Here is a 15,722-nt window from a genome sequence, read left to right on the forward strand (position 1 = left end):
CTAAGTGTTTGGGAAAGTGTAATGCAACAGACGTGGTAGATAGGGGAAGCAGTGTGGCTTAGTGGAAAGAGCACAGACTTGGGAGTCAGAGGTCTGTGGGTTCTAATCCTAGCTCCACCACTTGTCTGCTGTGTGACCATGGGCATGTCACTTAACTTCTCTGTGCCTCAGTCACCTCATCTGTAAAATGGGGATTATGACTGTGAGCTCCACGTGTGACAACCTGATTCCTTTGTATCTACCCCAGCGCTTAGAACAGTGTTTGGCACATAGTAAGCGCTTAATACCATAATATTACACATTCCCCACCCACAAAGAGCTTACAGTCAAGAGGGGGAGACGGATATTAAAATAAATTACAGTTATGCATCTAAGTGCTGTGGGGCTGAGTGTAAGGTGACTAACAAGTGCTTAAAGGGTACAGATCCAAGTACATAGGCAACATAGAAGGGAGTAAGGCAAATGAGGACTTAGTGGGGAATGCCTCTTAGAGCAGAGGTGACCTTAATAAAGCTAGCAAGGTGGAGAGAGTGGCGGTCTGTCGAATACCGGGGGAGTTCCAGACCAGAGGGAGGATGTTGGAAAAGGGGATGGAGGTGAGATAGATTAAATCAGGGCACGGTGAGTAAGCTGGTACTAGAGAAGCAAAGTGTGTGGGCTGGGCTGTAATGGGAGGTCAGTGAGGTAAGGTAGGAAGGGTCAGGAGGTAGGAGGTAAGGAAGGGGAAGGTAAATCAGTCCAGAGAGAAGAGGAGGGCAAGGGGTCAGTGGCGAGATAGATGAGATCGAGGCACAGAGAACAGATTGGCATGAGACGAGCAAAGTGTGCAAGCTGGGTTGTAGTAGATCAGCCCATCCTACCTTAGTAGGAGGGGACAAGCTGACTGGGTACTTTAAAAGGAATAAGTAGTTTCTGTTTAATGCAGAGATGGATGGGCAATCATTCTTAAGGAGCAGGGAACATGTCTACCAACTGTCATACTGTACTCTCCCAGGAACTTAGTACAGTGTGCTGTACACAGTAAGTGCTCAGTAAATACCACTAGTTGAGTAGGGAGATGTGGCCTGAATGTTTTTTTTTGAAAAAATGATCCAGGCAGCAGAGTGAAATATGGACTGGAGTGGGGGAGAGACAGGAGGCAGGGAGGTCAGCGAGGAGGCTGATGCAGCAGTCAAGGGAGGCCAGGATAAGTGCTTGGGTCAGCACAGTAGGAGTTTGGATGAAAAGGAAAGGGCAGATTTTAGCGATGTGAAGACGGACTGATAGGATTTGGTGACAGATGGTGAATAAGTGGGCTGAATGAGATGAGTCAAGGATGATGCCAAGTTTATGGGCTCGTGAAACAGTGGTAGTGGTACTGTCCACAGTGATGGGAAAGACAGGGAGAGGACCAGGTTTGGGTGGCAAGAGCTCTGATTTGGACCTGGTAAGTTGGAGGTGTCGGTGGGACATCCGAATAGAGATGTCCTGAAGGTAGGAGGAAATGTGGACCTGCAATGAAAGAGATCGGGGCTGGAGATGTAGATTTGGGGATCGTCCGCATAGAGATGATAGTTGAGGCCCATGGGAGCGAATAAGTTCTCCAAGGGGGTGTAGATGGAAATAGAAAGGGACCCAGAATTGAATCTTGAGGAACCCCCAGAGTTAGGGGGTGGGAGGCAAAGGAGGAGTCCACAAAGGAGACTGAATGAGCAGCCAGACATCTAGGAATACCGCTAAGAGAACTCCACACAGAACTCTAGCTGACCTTAATAATAATAGCCATTATGGTACTTGTTAAGCGCTTACTATGTGTCAGGCAATGTACTAAGCACTGGGGAAGATACAAGATCATTAGGTTTGTCAGTCTTTGTCCCACTCAGGGCTCACAGCCTAAGTAGGAGGGAGCAGGATTAAGGATTTAGTTTGGGATTTAAAAGAAGTAGCATGGCCTAGTGGAAAAAGGATAGGTCTGGGAGTCAAAGGACTTGGGTTCTAATCCCAGCTGCTCTGCCACTTTTCTGCTGTGTGACCTTGGGCAAGACCCTTCACTTCTCTGTGCCTGTTACCTCATCAGTAAAATGGGAATTAAGACTGTGAGCCCCACGTGGGAAGGGGAGTGTCCAACCTGATCATCTCATATGTAACACAGCACTTAGTCCAGTGTCTAGCACATAGTAAGTGTTTAAATACCATTAAAAAAAATCCCCATTTTACAGATGAGGGAAGAGGCTCAAAGAAGTGAAGTGACTAAAGTCCCACAGAAGACAAATGGCAGAGCCAGGACTAAAAGCCAGGTCTTCCGACTATCAGGCCCATGCTCCTTCCACTAGGCCACAGCCTCGAGCTGATTCCTGCCCCTGAGTTAATTCTTGCTCCAAGTAGCTGTGGAGAATCTGGGAATGAGGAAATAGAAACTCGATGAAGGGAAGGGAGAATCTCTGGCCTCAAAGATTTTTGATTAACCTGTCTAAAGGCACAATGAAGTTTGTTTAAATTATAAATTTCTTAGGATCAAAGTTTATGCACTTTAACCTAATTTGTACAATGCTCAGTATAAGACCATGCATACATGGACTTTGTCTATCAATCACTTAGACTATGAGCCTCACGTGGGGCAGGGACTGTGTCCAAACTGATTAACTTGTACCTACCCCTGCGCTTAGAACAGTGCTGGACATATAGTAAATGCTTAAACACCATAATTTTTTTTTTTAATCAAAGGTATTTATCGAGCACCTCCCACATTCCCTATCAAATACTATTTGATGATGGCAAAGAATCATGTATCTGCCCCTAGATACCTATGCCCATGGACACAAACTCCCTGGGGGGGGGGGGGGGAAGGACACTCAGTGGGGTGGGCCCCCCATCTTTTTGGGCAGGGAGGGCATCCATAAACCAACCCACTTCATCCCATCCCTTGGAGCTGCCAAGGGATCACAGGTGGAGCTAAAATGGTAGCTCCTCTCACTCCCCATCTGGAGAAGGTATAAGTCACTGCCACTGAGGCTTTTCTGGGTCTCCCGGGGCACAAAAGATTCCTCTCGCTCCTAGTGCAGAGCCCCATGAGGAGCCATCCACCCACCTTCCTCACTCCCCGCCCGAACCCACCAGACAGCCTGCACCAGACAGCCTGAGGGATCCACTGGGGAAAGGATGGGGGTGGGAGCTCTGAGCTGAGGCGTGGGCATCCCAGAGTCACAGGCAGTTGGCTGCTTAAGCCAGGATCCGCAGCAATGGAGCTGGATTTTTTCTGCAGTGGCAGCAGCCAGAGCCAGAGCTGGAGAATCTGGCTGCAAGGCAAGACAGCAGAGCGGTGCCTGTGAGGCCCAGTGGGGCTCCTGTGCCACAGCAGCTCCAGAACACCACACTTGTTTCACTGCTACTGAATCCCTGACCTGCCTGGATGAAAACGAGATGGGAGAATGGCTCCTCCTCAGAGGGTTTCCGAGTGGGGGCAAGAGGAATCGCTCACAAATCTCTCCCTCCCAGCCGAGCACCCAAAGGACCAGAGAAGGGGCTGTAAAGTAGTAGCAGCAGGACTACCTTTTCCTTCCTCTTCCTCCCCTACGTTTCCCCGCCCCTGCTTCCTCCCGCTTCTCCCTGCCCCTCAAAGTTCCATCTTCCCTTTAAATATCACTGCTCGTATGATTTGAGGTCCCCGATATTCTGCAAGAAAAGTCTTCTCTCGGTTGTTGAAATCCGCTATCTAGGCAGGCCCAATGAGCACCTAATACGATGTAGAGAAAACAAAATTAACCAAGGCTAGCTAGCATGTACCTTATGACAATGTAGCGTTAAACTCCAAACCAAACTGAGGGCCTATCGCAGCAGGGACCACCGGCCTTCTCCAAGAGGCCCAACCCCAACGCAAACTTCACATTCGGCTCCTTGAATAATCGCAGCAGCACTCACAAGCTATACTTTATATGAAATGAGGGCAAACTACTTGAACATAGGCGAAGCACCAGCACTAAAGGAGACACGTAATGCAACAAGTGTTTTTTGGCCAAAACATCAGCAGTGAATAGACAATAAGACACTCCAAAAGCTCCTGTGTGGGGATTTCGAGTGGACTGACCACAAGCAGGGGGAGCAGAAAAAAACATCAAAGACAATAAAGGCAGCTTGAAACAACCTGGGAATGCAGGGAGCTGAAAAGACTGACCTAGACTGCAGCAATTAAGAGTGGAGTGACTCTTAAGGAAAGATTTGGGCAAGACTGTGACCATGGGGGTAGAGTAAAAAAGTACCAGGCACTGCAAAAGCAAATCAAGGAGGGGTCGGGGGGAGGGAACGACACACAGTATATGCACGAGAGCTGTAAAGGACGCACCACTGCTACCACATCAGGTAGGTTCACAGCTAAAAATTCCTGTCAGCAGCATTACCTTAGAATTCAGAGGAAAGCTACAAATACAGGGTGTTCACAGTAATAGCATTCCTCACATCATCCCATTCCCCACCTTTTTCAGGTTTGAGTAACACAGTGAACTAGATGCTCTGATCCTAGGAGCGGGGAGATTGGCAGCAAAAGAACATTTGTCATCCCAGGAAAAATAACCTTGCACAGGCATAAGGGCCTACACAACTAACACTGCTGCTGTCATTCATTCAATCCTATTTATTAAGCGCTTTCTGTGTGCAGAGCACTGTTCCCAAACTCAAATCCCTACTACCCTATTTTTGTGATGGTGGCTAGTGGGAGGAAGGAGGATAGTGGATATTTAAAAAATAAAAACAAACCAAAAAAAATCACACAAACCCCCCTCCCCCCCCCCCCCCCGCCGTGTACTGAATACTGATAAAATGGTTATGGAGAGAAAAACTGAACTAGCTCCACTTGGCACCCCCTCACTAAATTTAAAGCCTAAAATCTAAACTCCCAAATCATCCTGCAGGTGACCTGGACCTCCCAGTAGGCACAATAAAGCCAGACACATGCTCCCAAACCCTATTAAAGGAGGGGAGGGGCAGAGGAAGCCCCCAATACAGCTTTTGCAATCCTAAATGAGCTGGGAGGGGCTGAGTCTCCTCAGTCCTCCCAACTGTGAGAAATTTCCATACCCCTTAAACAAGACCTTAACATTCCATGATTGTGGGGGAGGGAGGGGGGAGAGAAGGGTGGGGGGAGGGAGAGAGAGAATGAATCAGAGTAAAAATGGTCCCCTCCTAATTTCTCCCCATTAGGGAGGATATGGCCACTTAGGGAGTCCCAATATGCATACAATGATTTGGTACCACAGCCCCTTATTTCACTTGTCTTTCCCTGAAGTTCTTTTGAGGCTCTTTTGTAGATAACCCTGAAATTCTCTCTCTCATCTCCCCATTCTATTACCCCCCACCCCCCAGCAAACTGCCACTTCAGCACTATCACTAGACTAGATCCTAGACTGGATACTCAATCACCTCCCAAACCCCAACTACTTCCTCCTATTTGAAGAGTCTGTCTCCTCCACCAGATTGTAAACTCCTGAGGGCAAACCTTGTACTCTCTTCAAATGCTCAGTACAGTGCTCTACACCCAGGTGCTCAACTGGACTCATCTCTAACATGGAGGGTGGGGTGAGGGGAGATCCATGTTCTTGAAGGACTTCATGTTATGGGAAAAAAAAAATTCCATTATAGTAACCAATTCATTCAATGGGAATAATGGATTAGGGTTCAACCATCATCATGAAGACAGACATTTGCACACAATTGCTTTTTCATACACCAAATCTATCTGTGCCGACTTGTGGATTGTATAAAACCAAAACAGATTAGTGTTGTGAGAAAAAAACATCTCCTAATGCTTCCAGTTATGGTAGTGGTATTTACTGCCACTCACTGGGTGCAGTGCACTGCTCTAAGCACTTGGGAAAGCATGATAAATGCACACAACTCATTCCTTGTCCACATTTTTAAAGGGTTGATAATTACAAATCAAGTAATCTTTGTTTTTATATACAATGGTGCTGTTGAAGGGTACAAATAAATAAGTGCTAGAAGTAGCTGTTGGGAATTTAGAGCAGTCGGGATTTTAAGGCAGGCTCTGAATTTGGAGGCCATTGTGTGGTCTGTCAGATTACGGAAGGAGGGAGGGAAGTTCCAGGCCAGGGAAAACAGTGTGAGAGGATGGGGGTGGAAGAGTTAATAGAGCGAGCATGCTAAAGCAAGGGAAAGTGGGCCAGAGAGAGAGAGAAATGAAGGAGACACACAGACAGATTAGGTTGGGAGGAACAAAGAATGAGATGGAGTAGTGGGTGAAGAGCATTGAAACTGATTATGTGATGAGGCAGAGGGAAATTGGAAGCCAATGGAGGTTAGGGTAGTGATATGTCAAACACCACTTCACAATTCAAACTGTGTAATGAAAATGCATGTCATAATGCTGTTCCTGCAAATGTTTGTTAGCCAGAGTATTCAGAAAACCAACTAGTGAGGGACTTTTTTTTTTTTTTTTTTTTACTATTTAGGTGGTGCCATAGATCCCTACTTACTAAAGTAAACCAGCAAAAGTAATATCTACATTCTAGAAACACTACCGAGGCAATTTGGATAACTTATGAGATGTAGCCTCATGTGACAAGAGACTCCCCCTCTTTTGGACATTGGAAAGAGGTTTGAATAAGCATTACCCAGACAGCTCGCCCAGTCGACTGTATAAAATGAGCTATTAGTTTTCTATTCACTCTCCAGTAAAGCAACCAGTGGCAGATGCTTATGAAATAGAATGGGTATGAAGGCTCCTGAACGGCTTGCGTGGGAGCAGCGTGGCTTAGTGGAAAGAGCACGGGCTTGGGAGTCACAGGTCGTGGGTTCTAATCGCTGCTCTGCCACTTGTCAGCTGTGTGACTTTGGGAAAGTCACTTCACTTCTCTGTGCCTCAGTAAAATGGGGATTCACTTCACCTCATCTGTAAAATGGGGATTAAGACTGTGAGCCCCACGTGGGCCAACCTGAGGACCTCGTATCTCCCCCAGTGCTTAGAAAAGTGCTCGGCACATAGTAAGCGCTTAACAAATACCATCATTATTAATAAATAATAATAATAGTTTTGGTATTTATAAAGCGCTATGTGCCAAGCACTGTTCTAAGCGCTGGGGTAGATACAGGGTAATCAGGTTGTCCCATGTGAGGCTCACAGTCTTAATCCCCGTTTTACAGATGAGGTAACTGAGGCACCAAGAAGTGACTTGCCCAAAGTCACACAGCAGACAAGTGGTGGAACTGGGATTAGAACCCATGACCTCTGACTCCTAAACCCGTGCTCTTTCCACTGAGCCACGCTACTTCTTACTATTACTATTATTGTTTTCCAAAGTGTTTATCTCAGTGTTGGCGCAAACTTGAAAAATACTGATCTAGGTAACCTGACCTTTCATTCAGGCCAAGAGTTAGGCCTCGGCAACTTTGGAAGTAGGGGGGTGGGAGTTTCTTCATTTGCATCCCAGATAAGAAGTCCTCAAGCCTCTCATTCAGGATGGGTATGGTACTGAGCATTCTATTCTGGATAGTCCTGGGGTTCAGCTTGGCTGGACCTGATGAAGATGCCGACAATAACATCTTTCAGTACCATAGTATCTCAATGATTCTCTTTTTGTAGGACAGGCAGGTCCAAGCCAGTTCTTCTGTTTCCTTCCAAAATGTGCTTTTGAACCCGCCCCTCCCACCACACTGTTGTCTAAACTGTGCAAGACTATGGACTCTTGTACATTAGTCCTGGGCAACCAAACTGGTTAACACAAAAATGAGTATCTGCAACCACAAAGTCAGAATACTCACATTACTATAAATGCACTTACAGCCTAATCTTGGGGAGAAAGGGGAGAGGGCAAGAGAAAAGAACGCCAAAAAATCATATTTACTAAGATAAGAGGGTTTTTTTGTGCTGAGGTAAGTCATTCTTTAACCATGCTTGGTTTATTCATATTTCATATGAATAATGAAATAATTCATATTTCATAATGGAGTAATGTAAGGGCTGTTCTTCCAAAAGTGGTTGCATTAAAAAAAAAATCACCTCAAAGGGTTATCTTTTTCAAAATCAAAACTAACTTTCTCTGAGAAACCAGAAAAACCTAGACTACAGCTTAAGAAATGAAATAAAAATATCAACTCTTCTGTGCCAAATCAAGGGGTCTTTTTTCTTTTTAGACCCGCTATTCAGTTGTTAACTGATTATATAATAAACTCGTGGTATAGATTTAATTGAATATATAACACATTCTATTTAACACATGCCTTAGTAGAAATTCTGGGTTTTTTTTAATCATGTAGCAATATGCAAACTACGACAGCCAACAACTTCTGAACAGAAAATCTTTATGTCCCTCTTCACTAAAGGCATATTCAAAAATAGGAAGCAATCAAGTCCACAAATTTGCTATGATCGATTTCCTACAAATCTCAAGAATGCAAATTTAATATACTACAGAAGAGGCATTAAAAATTGGCCATGTGTCAGTGAAATTTTACTTCATCAGAAGTTTCTGGACAAAAAACCCTTTTTTTTTTTTAACCTGCTTTAGAGTCAGCATAATCTAGACCAAGTAGACCTCAATAGGATTAGAAACAGTTTCCTAGAAAAAAGGCCTAAATACACATTTGATGTGAAAAAAATCTGTATATTACACACCAGCAAAAACCAACAATTGTTTTCAGTTTAGCCGGATTGTGCCAAGCAAAAATACGTTCATAATGTGACTCTAAGTAGAGAACTCTTTCATCACATTGTAAACTACCGGCAAATATTTGGGGGATTCGATGGGGGGGGGGGGGCAACGGGGCCTCCAGATGCTCATTTACTTCTAAGCTTATACCAATAAGGAGTGTGTCTAAATTTCACATAAAGCTTAGCGCAGCAACGACAAGTCTTGATATATGTACCAAGGATAGTATACCGGCCTCAGATGGGTTCTACAACATTATTGTAGCCCCAGTAGTACTAATAATAATAATTTGTTAAACATTTACTATGTGACAAGCACTGGAAGTAGATACAATATAATCATGTCAAACGCCATCCCTGTGATTTCTCCAAATCTCAAGAATGTGACACTAACATTGGCTGACATGCTGTATGAAGGCGTGTCAACCTAGTCTTTTAACTACAGAGTGACTAAATCTGCCACCTATCTCGGGACCGCGATCTTGCTTAAAAATTCAGGTGCGGTATCCTTACATCAAGTGAGCTCTCAACCCTCCCACATCCACTGAGGTTTGGTCACTATATGATTCCCCCAATTTCCACAGTTTTATTTTTTTTTTGAAACCCAGGATTCAACCAGAGTTAATTTGACAGCAGAAAGTGAAGCGGCTTCTTGTTCGCGAAGCCCCACAAATTATTCTGCTGTAACGTCTAAACTGGACTAGAACATGTTCTGGCCAATCAATACAGTGCTCTCCTGGAAGATGACCTGGCAGCAGTGGTGCAGACTGAAGCAGCCGTCCAAGTGAGTCATAGGCTTATTACACCTGTTCCAGCTTTCATACTAGTTACCTGTTTGCTTCCAAGTACAATAAAATCCTTCATAGCAAGGGTCGCAGTTACCTAGAAATCACTTCTGTAGGCACCTTCACTACAGATATAGTAAGTTGATATTCTTTCCCAATTTGAGGGAAGCAGCATTTTTCACAGAGTACCCTCACACTTACATTGGCCACTAGTTGAATAACATCGAAGTTTATAAACTCTCAAATCAGGGTCAAGACCCACCTTTTCAAACCGACCTTTCCAAAGTTAAGTGAATTAAATGCTCCTGTCCCTGTTTAATTTAAAATTTTAAGTATACTTCAAATGAAAGTATAATGAAGTTCTTAAAATGAAATACTTAAAACTATACTTAAAATGATGTTCATGAGGCCTAAAAACTAAGGGCATATGATGCTGTTTATTTAAAAAAAAGAATTAAAACATCTTTATTGCCTGAAAAAATTAAGTCCAAGCAGGTGATATACGTTCTAGACACTGCAAAATTGAGTAATGGACAAATATTTCTGATGGGCAGAAAGGAGACCGTGAGCATTTTCTGGTCAAAGCTTCGTTTATTCTGAAAGTTTTCTGTTACCTTTTGAAAAAATGTAATTAAGGACCCACTTGACCGATTATTCCTAAGCAAGCAAAAATCTACTCACATCCTGTGGCTAATAAAAAATTCTAATGCTACCAATGCTAGACTTTAAAGCAATGTATTTCCACTACTGATGATCTTTGGACGTACAAATAAGTAAACAGCAAAACAGGGCATGTTTACTTTCCCTGCCTACCAGACTTGTCTGTGTTAGGTCAGTTTTTGAATAATTTTCTACCAGAAAGGTAGGAATGGAGTCCCACGAAATTTAGCGCAAATGTAAGCTTAGATGATATCAACTTTTCATGTTCTCTCTCAGAAGACAGTCCCTCTGAAAAAAGCAGCAACTACTTGCTCACCTGATCCCAGGACAATCCAAGAAACAAACTGCAAATTCATTCGACGGACTTTTTACCTCCGGTGTCAACCTAAAGTACAATACTGCAAATCTGAAGAAAATATGACGCTCCAGTTCAGCAACCGCTCTTGAAACCTCCTTTACAGAGTTCATCCAATGCCCACAGTGATTCAGTAATGGTAAAAAAAAAAAAAATGATGGCATTTATTAAGCACTTATTACATGCTAAACACTGGAGTTGACACAAATAAATCAGTTTGAACACAGCCCCAGTCCCACATGGAGCTCACAATCTAGAAGGTAGGGGAAGCAGGCTTTTTATCCACGAGGGGATTACAGCACGGAAAGGTGAAGTGACTTGCCCAAGGTGACAGCAGTGGCAGAGCTGGGGCTAGCGCCTAGATCTCCTGACTCTTGGTTCCACGCTCTTTCCACTACATCACGCTGCCTTCTTTATTGTCTTCCTTGTCCTCCACTCCCAGCCCACACAGGCCGAGACTGCATAGGGTCAACCTGTTGTCGGACTGAAAAACAAAACAAAACGTAGAACCACCTCCAAACCCACGGTTGCCTCTGCAAAACTCCACCAGATACTGAGCCTAATGGAAACTTCACCGGAGGCCACCCAGAAGAGAGAACAGCGATGAGGTTGTTGGGAGGTCTTGTATTCCGTTAGATTATAAACTAGGAAGGGACCAGGTCCCTTAATGCTACCAGATTCTCCCAAGTGCTCCATTCCCAGCAGATGATCATAAACACCACCGATTGACTGCTCCGGGAAGAGAACCGAACAGGAGAGCGGCTAGGGTAAAGGAGAGTCACCGATACATCCTGGCAAGATTTGAGAAGAGGAAAGTACATCAAATCCCCCTGAATGAAAAGTGACTTCTCAATCCATTAAACTCCTTTGAGGTGCACCACAAATCGGCATAGGCTAGCAGTCGAATAAAGGCAAGGTACGGGAGCACAAAATTACAAATAAAGTGCCCTTTGTGAAATCCTGAATTCCAAAACGACATTTTGGAACTGGCACACTGTCCACAGGCAAAGCTACTGGGTGAGAGGGCCGACCAAGAGCAAATATGCTGGGTGTTTCTATCTAGAAACTTGGACCGTCTCACCCCGTTGACAGTTCCTTCGTATGCACTTGACGGTACTCCTAATGTTAAGTTTTCTCGAAGCTCAATAATCAGTTTTAAGTAAACATGTGTCTTTCCAGGAGAAACTGGGAGCTGTTGTTGCTTGTTCATGTAGTCAGGCACAAAATTAAAAATAAAATGCACTCCGTGAAATCCTGAATTCCAAAAAGATTTTTTTGGAACTGGGACACCGTCCATCAGCAAAGCTATTAGTTACTGACAGAGTTGGTTCTATTACCGATCCACCTCAGAACTCGTCCCGTTTTCCTTCCTACCCCTTCCCCGAGTCCGTAAGCGGAGTCCATTTGAGAATTTCGCCACGCCTTGCATGTAAGCACCCTCTTGCTAAACAAGGATCGCCAGTCAACCTTCGGTTTCCTCCAACATTTATTCTAGCTAATCAGAAGTGTTCAAAAATCTTCTTCCCAGTATTTGTGCCTCTGTGTGTACAAAGACACAATCTTAACAATCTTAGTTAAGATACTTCAATCTTAACAAGCACTGGGTTGAATAAAAGAAAGTTGGCTCCCGGCCAGGGTTACCATTTTTTTTTTAAAGTTACATTTCAAATGTTTCCTACTTTGGAATTTACTACTCTCCAGAAAGTTTTTTAGGATGGCTTTATATATCCTTTGCCTACCTCAACCCCAGAACAATAAAGAATATGTATACAACATTCTTAGAGGACAATACCGTCAATTGAGCCTTAATGGGACCTGGAAGCCAGGTGAACTCTGCTGATAAAGGTAAGGAGAGAATCACTTAACAAAAGAATAAGTTTTAAAACAGCAGCTTATTCAATCTTGTTGCTTTCTGTAGTCCAATTTTTCCTGAAAACTGTAGAATCCAACACGTTAAAACTCTACTCTAAAACTACAATTTACACTAAAATAGCATTACGGTTTTATTCCCGAGGTTACTCCGGAATGGGAGTTCGTGTGATTAGTGGGAAAACAGATACTATTTCACTAGTCCAAAACTCGTGGCAGTTCCCCCCACCCCCCCCCACCGGCTCGTGACATGAAAACGACATAAAAATAAATGATCACTTTACTAAACAAACAGCCCCCCTCAATAACTAAATTAACTTCATATTTAGTCCCCTCAACATCTACCCCTGCCCAACCCGGTCCTGTCACAGGAAAATGTCTCTACTGGAATGGTGCACAAGTGGAAATCTCTGTGAAGAATGCGAGGTCCCGCGTCCCAAACTCTGAACGTTTGGGTTGCAGGCCTGCAGGCTTGTCGCCAAGTATTCCCCATTCTCCACCAGCAAACACCTCGCCACGGTGGGACCGCAGGCCGGTGACCCTGTTGATTGAGCCCGGGGGCAATGGAAAAGCTGCGGGGGGGGGGCTTGGCAGGTCGGAAATGGCGGGGGAAGGGGGGCTGGGGGGGCAGAAGCAGGCGAAGCTACCCTCCCCCTACCAGCCGGTCTCCACCGGTTCCCACCTATAGATGCTTCAGCCCTAGCCGGGGAAACCCGAACTCTTCCCCGGCCCCGCGGCGTGCGGGTTCCGTTTCAGTCACCAAGTGACGACCCCCGGGCTCTTTAGGCCACAGGCCGGAAGGCGGATAAAATGGGAGTTCTCTCTCTCCCCCCCCTGCCAAGATGGGTAGGAACGGGGGGAGCCGCAGTGGCGGCCGGAGGTGGTTAAGACCTCCGAGGGGCCTAAAAGAGGGTCGGGCTCGACTCCGGGAGCCCACACCGACCCGGGACACCAGTTGCTCCGCGGCCTCTTCCCCTCGCCTCCTCCGGAGCAGTTTCCCTGCTGTCCCGAAAAGCGGGGGGCCCCCCAGCCCCCTCTTCCCCCCGGGGCCCGGCCCGGCAGAGCGCCCAGTCCGGAGCCCCGCGCAGGCCGCGCGGCCCAAGCGCGAAGCCTCGGCCTCGCGTACAGCTCGCCGCCGAGTCTCCCCTCGTCCCCGCCGGCCCTCCGCCCGCCTAGCAACCCGCCCGTCCTCCAAGGACAAGAGTCGAAGTAGGGTGATCGGTTCGGGAGGGGAGCCGACGGAGACGTGTGTGTGTGTCTGTTGGGGGGCGGGAGGGGGGGGATCGGAGAAGCCAGAAAAGGGGGACTCGAGCGAGGAAATGCGGGCTGAGCCCTCCGGCCGGGGTGAACCCTAGCCACCTCCGGGCAAGGGGGGAAACGGTCCTCGGGGAGCGACGCAGTCGGGGCCTGAGGGAGGAAGGGGGCCCACGCGGCCAGTGCGGGAGCAGTCCCCCTTCGCTCCTCCATGGCCTCGGCGCCACTTCGGGCCCAGCCTCCCCCGCCCCCCCCTCCCATTCCCGCCGGCCCCCTGCGATACTCACGTTGCTCTGGTGGTCGATGGCCTGCAGCAGCCGGTCCCTGATCTGCTGCGGGGAGGCCGGAGCCGCTGTCATTGCCTGGGCGAGGCGGGGGGGGCGGCCGAGCCGGCAGGCAGGCTGAGGTGGGGGGGGGAGGGAGGGGGTCACTCACTCGCCGGCCTCCGGGAGCGGAACGGCATGTTCTCGCGGGGGAGCCGGACGATCAGAGCAGGATCGGCCGCCGCCGCCGCCGGAGCCGCCGCCGGAGCCGCCGCCTCGAGAACCAAACTCTAGTGAGCGATCCCCACGCCAGGCACTCTGGGTAGCTCGCGCCACACGCAGCACCGGCGCCACGCTGAGGCGATTGGGAGGGCGATCGCGTAGGGGCGGAAGGGTGGCGATGGAAGGAAGCTGAGGGCGGGCGGCGAGCGCGCGGCCACGCGCGAAGGGGCGTAGGGGGAGCGCTGGGCCTCCTGCACGCAGGGGTTCTATCCCCTCCTCCCTTTCTTCGTGAACAAATGCGCGCACATGCGTGATCCGCGAAACGTTGAAAAGCCGGGGTGGGGAAGAGAGAGAGGGAGGGAACGGGTCGGTGGCGGGGCCGGGGAAGGAGGGGCGACGGGGCCCAGTCTATGAAGGGAGGGGGAGGGAGGAGAAACGGGCGTGGGCCGCCGGGGAGGTGTCTTATCTACGGCTGGCTGTCGGCCCCCCGCTCGAGTCGGGGCGTCCCTTCCCCTCCTCCCGGGGCCGTCGACGGTGCCCGTCAAGTCCGGGGGTCGGGGTCCCCTCAGACCCCTCGTCGCCGGCCAGTCAGCGCCTGCCTGGGTGAGGAGCCGTTCGGAGCCCTTCCACGACTGAGGGGAGATATCGGCGTCTTCCTCCAGTAACCAAGGCTCTTGCCCCACCCCGCCGAGGGGCATTCAAAGTGCGTCCTTGAATTCTGAGCACCAAACATGGAGGGTCTCGCCAAGCTCCACCCTCCGCTTCTAAAAAAAAAAAAAAAAAAATTAAAAAAGCGATTCGGGGTGGGTGAGGAACACTCGAGTCATTATTTGTTGAAAGAAAACAGGCCGGGTCTGAAAGCGAAAGGATAGTGAAAGTCGACCCGTTGGGAGAATCGAAGCCCTTGTTCGACCACTCTGGGAACTTGAAGGCTGGTAAAATCGAGCCGAAGGGGAAAGCAACGTTATTATGCAGGGCACACCTACAGAATCTGCTTGGAAAATCGATGTCGACGATAACATATAACTCACCCCGATCCCTTTAAACCCGGACCGTGTCCTTATTTTATTTTATTTTTTTTAAAAAGTGTCCGTAGCGGGGTCGGGGGAGGTGGCTTAGTGGGTTACTCGTCACTTTTCACCTTTGGAAAAAGAGACGTAGGTTTGATTTGGAAAGAACGGGTTTAAATGTGGTATAGATGCCGTAGGTACGAGACACATGGAAAAGACGGAATGCACAGTAGGCCCCATTACCCTGCAGCTTTTAAAAATGCATTTCTGGAGTATTTTTCTTGGCGAGCTGCACATTTTTACCTTCCGTGATCATTAGATTCACATTTAAGGTTCTAAACCTATATATCTTTTTGGCGTTCGAAAAACTGCAAGCCTACAGTGCACCGGCCGTAGTTGAAAAAATAAAGAAAAAAAACACCCAAAGGGACTGACAGTGAAATAGATACACTCGGTACTGTACATCTCACTGTTGCAGCTGCTGTTTATAGGATGTGGTACCGGTTTAATATTGTAATCTTCCCCCCAAATCGAATTTCAACAAGAGCCACCCCCTTCCTGAGGTATAAACGAAAATGGTCTTTCCCTCACTAGCCCACTGATATTGCCACATCATTTGAGGCCTCCATGTGTGTCAATATCTTCGAAACATGTCTTCCGTGCTTCCAG

General features: G+C 47.4%; 1 protein-coding gene across 2 annotated transcripts in view; it reads right to left on the reverse strand.

Annotated features, from left to right (window-relative positions):
* The window catches only part of MED26 (mediator complex subunit 26), a 67,342-nt gene extending 53,383 nt beyond the window's left edge, over positions 1–13,959 (reverse strand). The window contains exon 1 of one of the 2 annotated variants that reach the window (XM_029050668.2): positions 13,846–13,959. In XM_029050668.2, the coding sequence (XP_028906501.1) occupies positions 13,846–13,917 (72 nt within the window). In that variant the 5' untranslated portion in view covers positions 13,918–13,959. The remainder of the gene's footprint in view (positions 1–13,845) is intronic. The other variant, XM_029050669.2, reaches the window with a different exon arrangement.
* Positions 13,960–15,722: the final 1,763 nt, after the last annotated feature.

This window comes from Ornithorhynchus anatinus, chromosome X1, assembly GCF_004115215.2.
Source record: "Ornithorhynchus anatinus isolate Pmale09 chromosome X1, mOrnAna1.pri.v4, whole genome shotgun sequence".
NCBI lineage: Eukaryota > Metazoa > Chordata > Mammalia > Monotremata > Ornithorhynchidae > Ornithorhynchus > Ornithorhynchus anatinus.